Source organism: Oryzias latipes, chromosome 17 (genome assembly GCF_053564925.1).
Source record: "Oryzias latipes strain Hd-rR chromosome 17, Olatipes_Hd-rR_3.1".
In the NCBI taxonomy this organism is placed as follows: domain Eukaryota; kingdom Metazoa; phylum Chordata; class Actinopteri; order Beloniformes; family Adrianichthyidae; genus Oryzias; species Oryzias latipes.
Genome location: NC_136253.1, coordinates 28,681,366 through 28,695,822, shown reverse-complemented (window position 1 = coordinate 28,695,822; position 14,457 = coordinate 28,681,366). Strand labels below are relative to the sequence as shown.

The following is a 14,457-nucleotide window of genomic DNA, read 5'->3' as shown; positions in this document are numbered from 1 at the left end:
GAAAAAATGAACGTGCATCCGCCATGTTTTTTGCTCACGGCAGGCCAAACCTCCAAAGTCACGTGATCCTGAGAAGGCTCGTAGAAAATGAATAGAAAAATGAAACGTATCCCCCTCACAGTTTAGGGGGCGTTTTTGTAAAACTCTCACGCATTTCCATGTGGACAAATGTAGCTACTACACATTTTAGGATGAGACTGGGTTGTCCACCAACTTGCCAAAGACTCTAGAAATAGAAAAAGAAGGTAGAATTTGTGGGGTGAAGTCTGCACTGCAGTATCTGCAGAGTAGAGCTCTCCCCTAATGCAAAATCTGCACTCGCTGTGTTACTTCCACTCTGTATAACATTGCACAAAGAACTGCTGTAATGGTGTTGAGGGGGGTGTGTGTGAAAAAAATTAATGCTTTGGAGTAACAAAACAAGTAATTTATCTTCACTAAATGTGACAATGTGTCCCTGTTTACAGTACAACACTGTCTCTGAGTTTGCAGGGAAATTAATTGTTGGACAAAGATATAAGGAAAGAAGAGAATTATGCCTTTGCCACTGTACAGACCAAGGACATACAGGCAGGTCAGATGATATTGGGTGCAGGTCTGGGGCAGAGAGGACACTGGGATGAGGAAGAGCAGTTAGAGGTGATCAGATGAAGAGCAGCAGTGGAAACTGTAACAGAGCACAGGTCAGGGTATCTAGAAGTAAAATACAGTCAAGTGAAAAGAAATGTATTTTTAATTGAAATACGTCAGAATCTTCAGTACAATGATTTCTGAATGATTCAGTGGGAACTCAAACTAGTTTCTGTTCATTGCAGTTCTTTCTCACCTCACAGAGGTGTCCTCTTTCAGTTCCTTTCATTGATTCTCTGAGATCCGACGCCGCGGCAGCACGGAGGCAAGGCCACCTGTCCATGTGACAGGAAGCATTATGTGTGAAATCAGAACAACTTGTCATTCGTGTAGGACAACCATTTATCCCACTGCAACAATATCCACACGGACAAAATAATGAAGCCAAATCTGATGCTCTCCTCCTGCAAATGTGCTGAGATTTGAATCTGGATTTGAACGGGATGCTGTCAACGTCATTTGGCCTTGAGGCTTCTATTTCAGCACAAACTCTGAAACATCTTATACCAGCAGCACTTTCTTTTTATACCATCATAGGAAACTCTAGCTGCTGTCATAGCGCCCCATCAGGGTGCTGACGGGGCGCTTTCTAAGACACTGATCAATGGGCCAGTTAGTACCACACTTGTTTTTTATGTCCTGTCCAGCATATTTTGTGCAATTTTGGTGTTCGGAGCATAATTGTGGTATTTTGGGGCAGCAGAGATGGGCATTGGGTGACCAGTCAAATATTTATTCTTTCAGAGGATACTAAATCCAGCTGGTGTTAACCTCTAACTCCTTTCAAAAGTGAAAGTTACTGCAATAGCAGTGCCTTTAAAGTTGGAAGAAGAAGAGCAAAATGAATACAGTTGGTTTTTCCTGAAACCAACATGACAAGTTCCCCACTGTTCAACTAAAGTTAATTTGATTGAAAGTAAGCTCAGTCTGGATAAGCAGCCATTGATTACACAAAGTTCTACTGCTTTGTGATCAAATACCATGGAAAAATGCACCATCAAATTACTAGAACATGTAAATGATCTGATTTCTGCATGAAAAACTGATGTTTCAGAAGGTATCAGTTCAGCAATATGGTCAATGTGAGAAAAAAAACGCCCTTTTGTGTATTAATACCCAAGCTAAAAGTGAATTTGGTACCAAATAAAATGTTAGTCACCTTCTAAATTCTACGCCTGAAAAGATGTCACAAATATTTATTGGCATCCAATGCCAGCAGATTTTAAAAATGGCTTGACATACTGAATTTATCATCATCATCATCATATTATAGTATGTTAGTTTAGCCAACACTACAACACTTTTGCATTAAGACAAAGACCAGCCTGCAACCCCCCCCCTCCCCCGCCCCTCCCCACATACTTTACCTGGGTCCCCAGTCCACCCAGGAGAACTCCAGACAGACCAGGAGAGAGGGAGGCTTATCCAGTGAAGCTCCTCCTGCGAGATAAACGAGAGTCTTTGCTCTGAGGATCCAATTTCTCCATCTATTGTTTGAACTTTCTTCATCTAACTTCCCGTCCAGAGAGCCGCGCAAGCGTCACTTTACGCAGCAACTCCTGCAGAGCACGAGGACATGGGTGACAAAAACGCCGGTAAGAAACCCCTGCTCTTAAAGAACTTATGGACAAATTGGATCATCTAATGTATGTTTACTACACCGCCGTGTGAGTTTTCAGAGGCTGCAAACGCGCCCACTGCTCCTATTATCAAAGACACAGGGATGCGTTTTCAGAAAAGGAATCAATTTCTCTTCTGGATTATTCAGCGCTGCAGCTTGATTCTGCTGCTGTATACCTGCTTTGCAGCCTCGAATAGTTTGCCCACTCCTGCGTGCACCCTCACCTCTTCAGATATCATCCTCACCATCGTCCTGGACGCATTTTTCCCCACACTAAAATGCATTAACTGTGAATGAAATGCGACTTTAGTTGAAATGTGTCCGTTTCCCCCTGGAGAGTTGCGCATGGAAAACGTTTCATTCTGCGTGCTCCCTGCTCTACTCTGTCAGTGCTGTCAGCTGCTTTGGGCAAAAACTGCTGGCTCTCCACTTTCGCCACTGTGCGCTGCTGTTCCCTGTGCAGTGGTGGCGGTGTGGCCTCGGCGTGCTGTTGACACAGCTTTTAGACTGTATGAAATGGGTCCTATGGTCCATCAAACCATCCAAAATTCTGCTGCACTGGGTGAAGTCAAAGCCTCCTATAGAAGCCGCACGCAGCAAATGTTTCCCCTCTTACTTGTCTTTGTTGTGACTGGTGCTGCTGTAAGCGTTTTAAAGATTAATGAGGTTGAAGTAACTTTACCTGCAGATCACATAGGTGGATAAAGTAGAGAGTGCCATTGATTAAGTAGGGTAACCTTCTAATCATGTGTTGTTTTAGCCCTGCTTACTGTAAAGGTCAAAGTGAAACAAGGTGAAAAAGTGAAAAGCCATAGACAGAAGAAGGAACTCAGCAATGTTTGCCTACTCAGTTTCAATTTGGCGTCTAAATTAAAAAGTTTATAGAGTCACAGCTGCATTTACCCAAAAAACATGACATCTTTTATTGAGGAAGGCTCCTTTTCTCCAAGTGTTCACATGGTTGTGTTGAAGTCTATAAAAGGCAGCTGAAAGTTCTGCGTGGATTTCTCTGAATGAACATTGTGTGAGCACTTTAGTCGCATTAGCATGGGTTCATATTGAAAAACAAATAAAAAAAAATAAGAGTGCACACTTGTCTATAATTCTCTGGGAAATTTGAGAAGCAATTCAACATGAATAGTGGCTTACATATAATTTTTTTCTTTTCCTTTTTAAGGGACATTTTTATTAATGGAACTACAAAGAAAAAGTAGTTTTATTGGCACTATACAACAATTCACTTTAGCTCCTGATTTGTTTCAGTTTGATTTAGGTATACAAAAAAAGGAAAAGTTCAGAAAAGTCTTTATTTGTTAATAAGCATGTAAGGATGAAGAAAAACCTTTCAGTTGGCTCATGCCTGCATTTAACATAATAAAACAATACATCTTTCTTAAGTTTAATTGATGTTTGACACTTTACATGTTTAAATGTAGATATAATTGTTGTCGTGGAGATACACTTTTTAGGTTCAAACAGCGGCGGTTCTACACTAACTTACTCTCCGGGCGAGTACAATGTCTCTTAACTGCTCCCCCTCATTTTTAAGATGTAATAGACTTTTTCAAAAAGATAACTTTTTACTTCCTGGATTACTTTATTTGGCCTTTTTTTGGCCCATCAGTGTAGAAGAATGCAACTGAATGACATCAAGGGAATAACTCGGAAATGTCCAACAGGGAAAAGCAAAACAGAGATATGACTTAACATATTCAGTTATACTTAAGATCAGGTACAGAAATCCAAAAGCAGAAGTCCAAAAATAGCAATCAATGTTATATTCCAGAAGAATGCTTACGCTGCAAATCTGAGAAACCTTGAGAAAATCAGAGAAAGTTTACAAATGAAGTGTAAAAGTGAAAATAAAAAAAAAGAAAACCAAAGTCTACATAAATTAAGCTTATACTGTAACACGGCACACATTTGGGTCTATTAAATGATATATTTAAACACTTTTTTGAGATACTTATGCTTAGGATTATTGGAAGTGTTAGCTGGTAAGAACTGATTGTGTCCATTTTAGACTTTATCTTTATTTATTCCAGGAAACAAAGACTAAACGGATCTTTTTTGATACATTTTTTATTCATTGTATTTTTATCAAAAGAACACAAATTATCATTTATTTACGTTGATAATTTCAAATTCTCAATATTGATCACTTTTAATTAGACATGTAGCTTCATTTGTAATTGAAACTCATTGGTAAGTCGAAGACCTTTTTCTTACCCTTTAGCTTTTGTTATGATTGGCTCTGCAATAAGAGTATAATGATTGCTATACATATAGAGCAGCATCATCATAACTGTCACGCTGGGTCTAAGGCCAGCCCTTAATAAATGCCTTTATTCTTCACTGACCTCTTGTTATTTGCATTGCTGCTGATGTTGAAGCATTTTGCTGACCTGCTGCATTCTTTATGCATATTACTATAGTGCATTTTATGAACAGCACCAACATTTTCTCACATTATTTTATGCTGAACAATGAGGTGCATCTCTGGTGCAATGATGCATAGAGATCATTTAGAAGAGTGTAAAAAATGTGGGGGATACATGATAAAAGCAGATTTAGACATTGTTGTTGGTTAGATATGCTAACATAAACAAGTAATTTGAATTATTACCAAAATTGTTGTTCTCTGTTCTTTGGATGTTTAATTTTATATCATGACACCCTCTAGTGGAAAACTAGCAGAATTCACATAGTGCTGGAATGCTACAGTCATCTTGGTCATAAAAATAAAATGAGTGTACTCTGGCTTTTAACTCATGGTTTTTATCAACTTACCATTAAGTTTATTTGAAATTGTTAATCATCTTTGGATAAAAATTTATGGTTTATACAAATTTTCAAGTTTCTGGTTCCATTTCTATATGTCTGACAGTCTGGTTTTTATTATAATCTTGAGCTACATAGACTATAGCTTGGTGTTTCAACATGGTGATCAACTTCATGTCTATCTAAATCACACAGCTGCAAAGTTCTCTGTTTTTTAAATGTTTAGTTAATTTTTTTTAAATAATTATTTTGGTTAAGTTAGCCAAGTTGTGTCACCTTGAATGCTTACACTCCAAAAACTATACAAATAGGTCAGAAATTCTTAAAATTAGAAAAATAATTGGTAATAAATGGTCTTACAAATAATCCTCATTTTAAGTTCCACTCTGATCAACTGTTGATCTAGTTTTAAAGCATTTCCAATGTTTTTTTTTTAAAGGTGATTTTACCATATTTAGCAAAAATCTTTTTTTTAATAACCCCATGGTTTTCTATTGGACATAGTTTCTGCAGAGGAGCTGTAGTTTAATGGAAATTTGCCTGGGTTGTGGGGGGAACTGTTGGTGCAGAATGAGTCCACCCCCATTTCCCATCACCCTTCTGTTAACACACCCTCACTAGCTTACAGGCCCTCATACCCCCAACCCAACATTATGGGGAAACGACAACAAAAAACGCAATTTTTATTGGAGTAGGTCTTTAAGAAAAAGATATATTAAAGATATATTTTTTTGAAATTGCTGTTAAAAAACTATAAAATATTGGAAGACACTATATATAAGACATTTTTTGTGACAATGGCCCTTTTACTTTAGATTCAGTGTTTGCAGTGTAGTTTTTGGAAGAAATCTGCAGCAAACGTGCAACAAGCAGTTCAGCTTTAAAAAAAATTGTCTTTTGCACCTGGATCAGTTTAGTAAAAACTTTAAAAATTGCAAAATGAGGTGGACCTTTGTGTCATCAGAACTGAACTATAAACTTTCTGATGATATCAAACATCTCGGAGAAACACCGTTGGCTTTGAACCAATGAGCTACAGCTGACGTCGACGCGTGCGTGGATCTCTTTCTGGTGTTGTAAAAAGGGAAGAAAAAAATGAATGGCTTTTGGAGCTTCCGCACCTGCATTACCACACTCGTGGCCACTTAGCCTGCAGTTTAACTTCAGCGTGCGCGCTCCCTTCGCTTCTCCCTCCCCGCTCCCCTCCGTTGCTGCTGTTACGTCCGCTGCTGGTAAAGACGCTGAGGGGAGGGGGTAGGGGGTAGGGGGTGTACAATTAAGAGCACATTGTAACGTCCTTGCGTTGCCTGCTGTGGCGGAAGAGGAGGGTGCAGTGAACGCGAATGACCGCCGGTGGACAGTAGGAGCTGTAGACGTAGAGAGAGGCCAAAAAGGCAAAGAAGAGAGGGGGGATCACTGAAGATGTCTCGTTTTAGCGTAATTTGTCCTGCAGACTGTGCCCTTCCGGCGGTTTGAGGGCTGCTGTGTGAGCCTGCAAGAGAGAAGCTGGCTGGCTGGCGACGCTATGCAGCCTGACCCTCCTGTGTTGTGATAGCCCTGTCCGATTGTTTGGATTGAGGAAGGCTCCCATCAACCCAAATCAATGAGGATTCTGAGGACATTCCTTCAGAAAGGAGCGCATATGCTGCAGTGTTTCTGTGGACAACGATCGAAGTCGACCACTATCCCCGACGGTGAGAGTGGAGCAGCTTCACGGCTGTATTTGCTTTTCCACTATAGAAAAAAATGTATAAAGAGAGTAGGGTGAGTTATTTTACTGAATATCTCCTGAGTCTGCTGCAGAGAGAGCATACTCATGTGTTCTTCATATCTTTCTCAGAGTTTTGCGTGCAGTCTCATCTAGCTGCGGATGACTGCTGCCAGTCGGCAGAAACCCGCACTACTCCTGAGAGAAGACTGTTCCAGATACTTTACTGGATTGTGCTGTATTTGCATGAGTCAGTTTGGCCTTCAAAGCGAGCCAAAACAGGGACAATAAAGAGATTAAGTCCTTAAACTCCAGGAACCGGAAGCGGCAGCAGTGAGGGCCCCAAAACAAGCGTTTCAGCACCATGGATAGCATCATGGTTTACGCACTCCTGCCAAGCGCCTCCAACTTTTCCTGTGATCCAATAGATTGATTTATTGTTTTAACTGTGAAGAATACCCTTTTAGAAACTGTGCAAACTTGAACATTTGATTGAAATGCAGCTAAACATGCCTTTTATTGAATAGTGTGCAAAAGAAAATGCCTTCAAAATTAGATTTTAGGTCACCATTATTTTTTTAGCATGTTAAAATTGTGTTTACATGTTTGCCAGAACTTGTTTTTACCTCAACCTGCCTAAAAATCTATAAACTGACTGACGTACATGAGCTCACACAAACGTTCACGCAACCGCTTAGCAGTATTTGGCATCAAGCCTAAGATGCATGTCATGTCCTCTATCTCTCAGGTAGTGGACTGCATTGCTACTATTGTTCTTTCCTGATAAAGCTCCACACTGTCTTCCACTGCATTAAAGAGCTGTATCTATAGAGCAAAACGGAATGATGTGTAACTGGTGGACAGATGTAACACCTTCGCCTGTCTCCTCTCACAGTATCTCAGCTCTAAAATTCAGGGCAGACAATTAGAAACTCCATTAGTTGATTTCCTTTGAGGTCTTTGGAGCATAGTAGTGGCACACTGGGATCTGTAGGACTTTCACAGAAAGTACTATCGGTGCTTATCCTGCATCTCAGTGTTATATGAACCCTGTGACCTGAATCAAAACTTCATATGTCTGCTCATAAAGTCAGATACCAAATGCGAGAATACATGAGTGTAGGGATATTAGTCTATCATTTACCTTTTTTTAATTGAATTTTTTTAAATCTGTAATTATTTTTAGGTTCTTCACACTAAGAACTTGCTTTTCTATTTCAAATTCCATTAAAAACCAAATCTTCTTTTTTTTCTAATGGAGTATAATTATGAAATAGATATTTTGTTAAAATTTTCCACAATGCTGTTAGTTTACTTTGCACTCTATGCTGCCCTACTATCTTTCAACACACAACCAGTCAGAAATCAGAAGGCATAGAATAAAAAAAAAGTATTCTTCACATTAAAGCAATACGTCTTGGATATATTTTTCTAAGTCTGATGTGGCAAAACATATATTCATAAATACATTTTTAATGTTAAAATTAAATCTTGATTTGACCCTTTGTCTTAAAAACAGTAACATATTATTGTTCTGGAGCTTTGTTTTTCCCCCTAAACAGATACCTGACGACTTCTTACATTTCCAGGTTTATGACATTTTAACTCATCATGTTTCAGGTTTTTTAGTTCACCACAATTGGATTTTTTTTTTTTTACAATTATCATTTATATAGCAATTTTTAAGAACCCAGGCTCACCAAAGTGCTTTACAGGTTAACAAGAGAAAGAAAAGACACGTTTGAACTAACTAGAAAATCGTCGACAGTTCAGCAGATATATGTTTGATCCATTTAGCTTTAGATGCACTCTTTAATAACATAAGCCGATTACATTAATTGGACAATTCGTGCAAAACAATAGACTGTGTTTGAAGGGCAGTTAGTCACAAAATAGCTCTTGTTCTATCACATGTCAGTTTATCACCTCCTCCAGACTTGATGATTAGTACAAGAACACACCATCAAATCTAGTTCCAGCCATTGTGAATCAACAAAGCTGTGAGGCAACTCAAGGACGTTAACTTTCAAGTGGCAACACCAGTTTCTTTTTTGAGCGTCTGTGGTTCATTTGTCCCCCACAAGATGGAAGCAAACTCTCAGCAGTTGGCAAAGGTACTTACATATATAGAGGCCTCAGCTGCATACACACAACTAGTACAACCATGTCAATTTGCAACAAGAAAAGTAATTTCTCAATTGCTTCCAAAGGTCTGAATCCATCAGCATCAACCGGTTATGTGTGTTGTTTGAGATCCTAAGTTTGTAGATCATTTCTGTAGCATGGTACAAGAGCAGGAAATCAAGAAATCAGCTATCAAAAGTGAAAATACATACAAAATTGGAAGGGAACAAGGGTTAGAAACTACTTATGCAGATCTAAGTTTTTGAAAGTACATCAAAGTGTAGTTTAAGGCTACTCCAACATTGTTTGCTACCTTTATGGGGTGCATAAGGCTTCTTTGGTACAAACTGTTGTCTTGGAAGTTAAAAGGCCTGGGATTGTCATAAACAAGATGGCCACATGATGTCAGCAAATATTACAGGCTTCCCCTTCAGACTAGAACTACTTTTAAAAATTAGTTCTGGGATGATTGTTAATTTTAAGATGATTTAATAGACAATATAAAAAATATTTTTTTTGTGAATGTCATAGCACAAGCAGTATTTTCACAGCTTATTGATTTCTCCTAACAGAATTGAAGGAAATAGCAATTGGAAGCGGTCAAAAATAGTTCTTTTTTTATTCAAATAAAGTATATCCTTTGTGCTATCCTAGGCACTTTAACATTGGGAGTGGGGTCATCTAGACCCCACAAGACAGTGTGCTGAACTTTTGTCTTCAATTATTTGTGATCTTCACTGGTTTCCATGGATTACATGAAATCCTCTCCACCTTCATCCACCTTTGCCTTGGTAGGGAGAACACGTCAATGGTCATCTTGTCCCCATAGGATAGCACAAGGGAAATACACAACTTCTTTATACTTTTTTTTTCTAAAAAACAAACGATTATTTTGATTTACACTACAAGCTCTTCCTTACTTTAATTTCAAAGCATTTAAAAATATATCACACATTTGCAAATATGATTATTATTGATATTTTATGGATATTCAGTTATACTTGAGTGCTATGAGATTTAAGCACTAATATATAACTGATAAAAAAATGATTCAGTTTATAAAATTATGAAAAATGTTTAAAAAAACTCTGTCTCTCCTTTCTTTCCTTGTCTACCTGTCAGTCTTTCTCCCTCGTAGACACACAGACATGCTGAAAAAGATGCAAAACTGTAACTAGGCTAATAGCTTTTTAGATTCTGCCCCCTTGTCTACTTTGTTCAAATCTTACATAAGGGGAGCATGCGGTGGAAGTCAGAAGAAAAACTTTTCCCTCTCTTGCTGTCTCGGTGGATTTGGTTTGAGAAGAGAATGTCAGAGTCGCAGAGAAAGACTCTAAATATTTCATTCAGTTTCATCATGGGATGAAAGAGGTTTGCAATGCTCATTTTTTCCTTTAGCCCTTAATGGTTAAAAGTATCTGACATTTCTTTTAGTCCATGTTCCGCAGAACAACACCCACACACATGTGCATCAAAGTACCTACAGGGGTTTTAACCTTCTTTTGGCCAAACTTGAAATGGTCACTGGTTATTTTTGAAACTGCTCTTGTTTCAAATGAAGGGAAAAATATATGAATGAATGTTAGGATTTTAGAGGAAAAAAACAAGGGCAGCAAAATTCTGTTTTGTTAAATGTTTGTGTTGATGTGCTCTCTGTGATGACTTGTTTCATACATCCCGTCTAAATCTTTTCCATTCTCCTTGCATTGAAATATGTGGCTGGCTGTTGTGAATTATCTATCCATCCGTCCATCCATTATCAGAACCTGCTGAATCCTTCTCAGAGTCATGGGGCCGCTGGCACCAACCCAGTTACTGTTGAAGGCAGGGTATACCTTGAACAGGTCACCAGTCTGTTGCAGGGCCTGAAATACATTGGGGGTGTAATGATTCATTTTAACAGCGATTCAATATAGATCATAATTTTTGGTTGCTGATTCGATTCGATATTGGTTCATTTTTAATGAACCGATTAGATCCGATTTACTGAACTAATATCGATCCCGGACATCTTTAGCCAAAAAATCAACACGTGTGACTCAGAGATAAATACTGAAGAGTGCAGGTGAAGTTTTCCACATTCCTTGTATTTCTTGTAGATAAACAAGTGCAAATTAAATATGAATACAAAAAAATACGTAAATTGGAATTAAATGGCAAATTCATTCAAATTTTAGTTTCCTAAAGTTCAGCCCACTGTTGTTTTTCCACATCAATATAATACAAGAACATTCTAACACACTGGCACATATCTGCAATATTTAAAGTGGTTCCACAAATTGGACTGGAATGATGGCTTGATCATTTTTTGCTGCATCACAGGTGTGTATTGTCCGCTGTGATGACACCTGGTCGGCTTTATTTTACAGTAAAATAAACCTACCATGCCTCAATCCAAATAGTATTTTCCAATCTCGATTATAATCAATTTGTTTCATTTTGAAATGATTTTACAATGGCATATATCAGTTCAATCAACAACTTGCCTCAGGCAGATCGAACTGGTTAATTGTAGGAACATTAAAAGATTAATTGATTAATCGTTACACACCTAAAACAATATGGAAGTAAATTAGTGCTTATATTTTTCTTGTAGGCTAATGCGTCAAACCACATCGGCTCCAAAATTACCTTAATTTGGCTTCTACATGAAATCAAAAAGATAATTATTTTTTATAGTTGGAAATAAATGTAGGCATCAAGGTGTTAAATTGTCTTCCAAAAATCATCTTATTTAAATGATTTTTGCTCTGACCTCAACCATATGAGACTAAACGAAGGGGTACCGTCAGTATTTTCTGCTTCCTGATAAGATCATCAGTCACGTCTAGTTGTGATAAACTGAGGACTTAAACCCTCCACTCCACAGAGAACCTATCACAACCTTATACAACACATTTCCTCCTTAACAGCTGTTTGTCATGAACTTTGTTTCTAGATGATCAATTGTGTCCTCCGCCGTCCGTGAGAATTGCTAATACAAACCTCAATCACGTATGATTGCGTTAAGAGTTGGAGAGCGCGCGGCGGCGGTGGGGGGAGGGGGAGGAGGGGTAAGGAGGCAGGCTCTGGACCGAACGCGCGCTCTCTGTGTCGGAGCTCTGACAGTCAACAGCGCTGGTTCAGGACGCGCATTTACTGTTCGGGCTCTGGGACCAAACACCGTGTTCGGCGCGTGTTCGGCACAACTAATTGTTGCTTTTCAAGCGGGAATTGCTCTGCTGGCTCCACTTCCTGCTCTGCAGCATCCTCGCAGATTCCATTTTCCAGGACTGCGTTTAAAAGAGGGGGTGACATCGACGGAACCGAGGAATGGGTTCACACATAGGGGGCTTCCTGCTGCTTATCTGACCATTAAGTTAACGGGGGGTCCTGTAGATCAGCTGCAGCCTGCGCAAAACCTCCCAAACTTTGCATGTTTGGTGCACAGGCGCGCGCTTGGGTTCATGTTGACTGTTTGAAGTCAGGGATCCAGGCTGATGTGCAGATGAGGACTCGTGTTAGTCAGACGCGGCGCTGTTCACCTGGATTTACCTGAGGCTCTTCAATGACAATGCAGCCGCATTCACTTCCACACTCTTTAGTGTGTTTTCACATCTGACATTGATCTTGAAGGCGCAGATTTAGAGCTGTTGAAACCCAAAAGCAGCAGACTTCTTCTCCCTGCTGCTGCTGCCGTCCGTCTCCTCCAGTCCAGAGGATGCCTGGCGCGCCGTGAGGCTCATGCAGGACTCCGAGGATTTTCTGATCAGGATGACATTTGGTTAACAAGCAAAGACTCCCTCTGCACTTGTTTATTTATCTATAAATATATATTTGTTTTATATTTGAGCCAAAAAGCTGCGTCGAGATCCGAGACCAGTCGGACTAGACTCTCGGTTCTGAAACTCGGTTCGGGGAGATGGCTGCGATCGCCAGCTCCCTGATCCGGCAGAAACGCCAGGCGAGGGAGTCCAACAGTGATCGGGTCTCTACTTCTAAACGGCGCCCCAGCCCCAGCAAAGACCCCCGCTCTCTGTGCGAGAGGCATTTCTTGGGGGTCTTCAGCAAAGTCCGTTTCTGCAGCGGCAAGAAAAGACCCGTCCGGCGGCGACCAGGTCAGTGAGGTAGATTTTTTTTTTTTTCACCCCCCCCCCATCCACCGACGTTTCTTATGTGTGTAGGGAAGCGCCCCCCACCCCCACCCCTCCCCTTTTTGGAGCAGCAGAGGCGTTATAGTATACTGCAGTCAAGGGCTTCGTTTTTACCGGGGAAGAAGTAGACCCTTTCCAAGGTGCAAGAAAAAGAAAAAATCCACATGTTCCATTCTTGTGAGACACTTTGCTGTCTGCTTAACGGTGCTGCACGATGCAGCCCCCTTTATTCCGAGCTGGAGCCCCTGCATTCATGCAAAAGCCATCCTCTAAGCACAGATTTCTGATCAAAGCAACACTTTTTTCCCAAACCAAATTGATTTCATGCATCTGGTTATAGCAGTATGTAAGCCCATCACTATGAGGAAAATCCATCCCATCATAAAATACAAACGAAACTTAAATTTACCACATAAAGCTGGTAGAATTCTATATTAATGCAGGATGAGTTATAGAAGGGGGATAAGTTGCTCTGCAGTGCACCAAGGCTCCTTTGAGATTAAATGTTTTCAGAGTAGATGTCTTGGTTTTTCTTTTTTTGCAGAGGCAGCTTTGCTGCAGAGAAAAGAGGTTTAGGCGTTGTCATTAAGAGTTAATTGCCACATGCAGGCCCCTTTCCTATAGCATTTCACGACACAGACATCTCTCTTTTTAGTCCACTGGTTATTCCGTCATGGTGCACAACTCAGCAGTGCAAGCCGCCGCAACCCCCCCCCCCCCCCCTGTCCAGCATCCAGACAGTTCTGGTTGGTGATGAATTGCCCTCAGGACGATCCGCTCTCAGTTTTATAGACAAACTGATGATGGATGAGAGGGGGCTGCGTTGCTGTTTAATGCACAGCAACAGAGACATGTCACCTGCCAGACAGCCAGCCGAACGGACAGACAGACAGACAGAGGTAAAAGCCCGCTGCTTCATAAGACCCTCTGTGCCAAAGCATGTTCGGGTTACCGAGCAGACAGAAAGACAGACATAGAAGTAAGGACTCCATATGGTTGGGTCAGAAGGTAACTCACACATGGACAGATGAATGCTCTATATCCTATCTTTGATTTCATTTCCACTGATGCCTTGCCTTATATTTGCTAATAAACAGCCGATAAACTCAAGCCTTTATGAATTCTGCCTGTTTAAAAGACTGTTGTTTTTCCTTTTATCCTCCCCCCTCGTAAGATGCACCTTCGAAATCTCCACAGGTGTCCCATAAGGGCTGCAGGCTAGGTCAGTAGCTCAGCCTCCATTTGTGTATGCTGTGTTTCTCCTCGTCTCCACCCCATCTCGCGCCCATGTCGTCAGCCCCTTCGGCCAGGGAGGAGTGGGTGGGGGAGGCAGAGGGTGGGAAGGGGCTGGGGGCTTCAACACCTGTCTTACAGCCGATGACGCTCTCCCTTGTTGGTATTCTTTTTCTTTTCCTCCTTTATTGTGGCTTTTCTCAGTTTTTATGCTTGATTTCTTACTG

At 40.4% G+C, this 14,457-nt stretch overlaps 1 protein-coding gene and 1 long non-coding RNA gene across 5 annotated transcripts in view; one reads left to right on the top strand and one right to left on the bottom strand.

Moving 5' to 3' along the window:
• Nucleotides 1-166: 166 nt before the first annotated feature.
• Nucleotides 167-2,658, bottom strand: LOC144986831 (uncharacterized). The gene is made up of 4 exons (XR_013650677.1): nucleotides 2,476-2,658; nucleotides 1,998-2,070; nucleotides 827-905; nucleotides 167-667 (listed from the first exon to the last, which is right to left on the bottom strand). It is a non-coding gene; the product is annotated as an uncharacterized LOC144986831 (long non-coding RNA).
• Nucleotides 2,099-14,457, top strand: part of fgf12a (fibroblast growth factor 12a) — a 31,449-nt gene continuing 19,090 nt past the window's right edge. Inside the window, exons 1-2 of one of the 4 annotated variants that reach the window (XM_078935121.1) lie at nucleotides 11,957-12,961; nucleotides 14,172-14,219. In XM_078935121.1, coding sequence (XP_078791247.1) covers nucleotides 12,766-12,961; nucleotides 14,172-14,219 — 244 coding nt within the window. In that variant the 5' untranslated portion in view covers nucleotides 11,957-12,765. Of the gene's footprint in view, nucleotides 2,226-6,455; nucleotides 6,727-11,956; nucleotides 12,962-14,171; nucleotides 14,220-14,457 lie in introns of those variants that run through there. The other 3 variants (XM_078935124.1, XM_078935123.1, XM_078935122.1) reach the window with 3 other exon arrangements.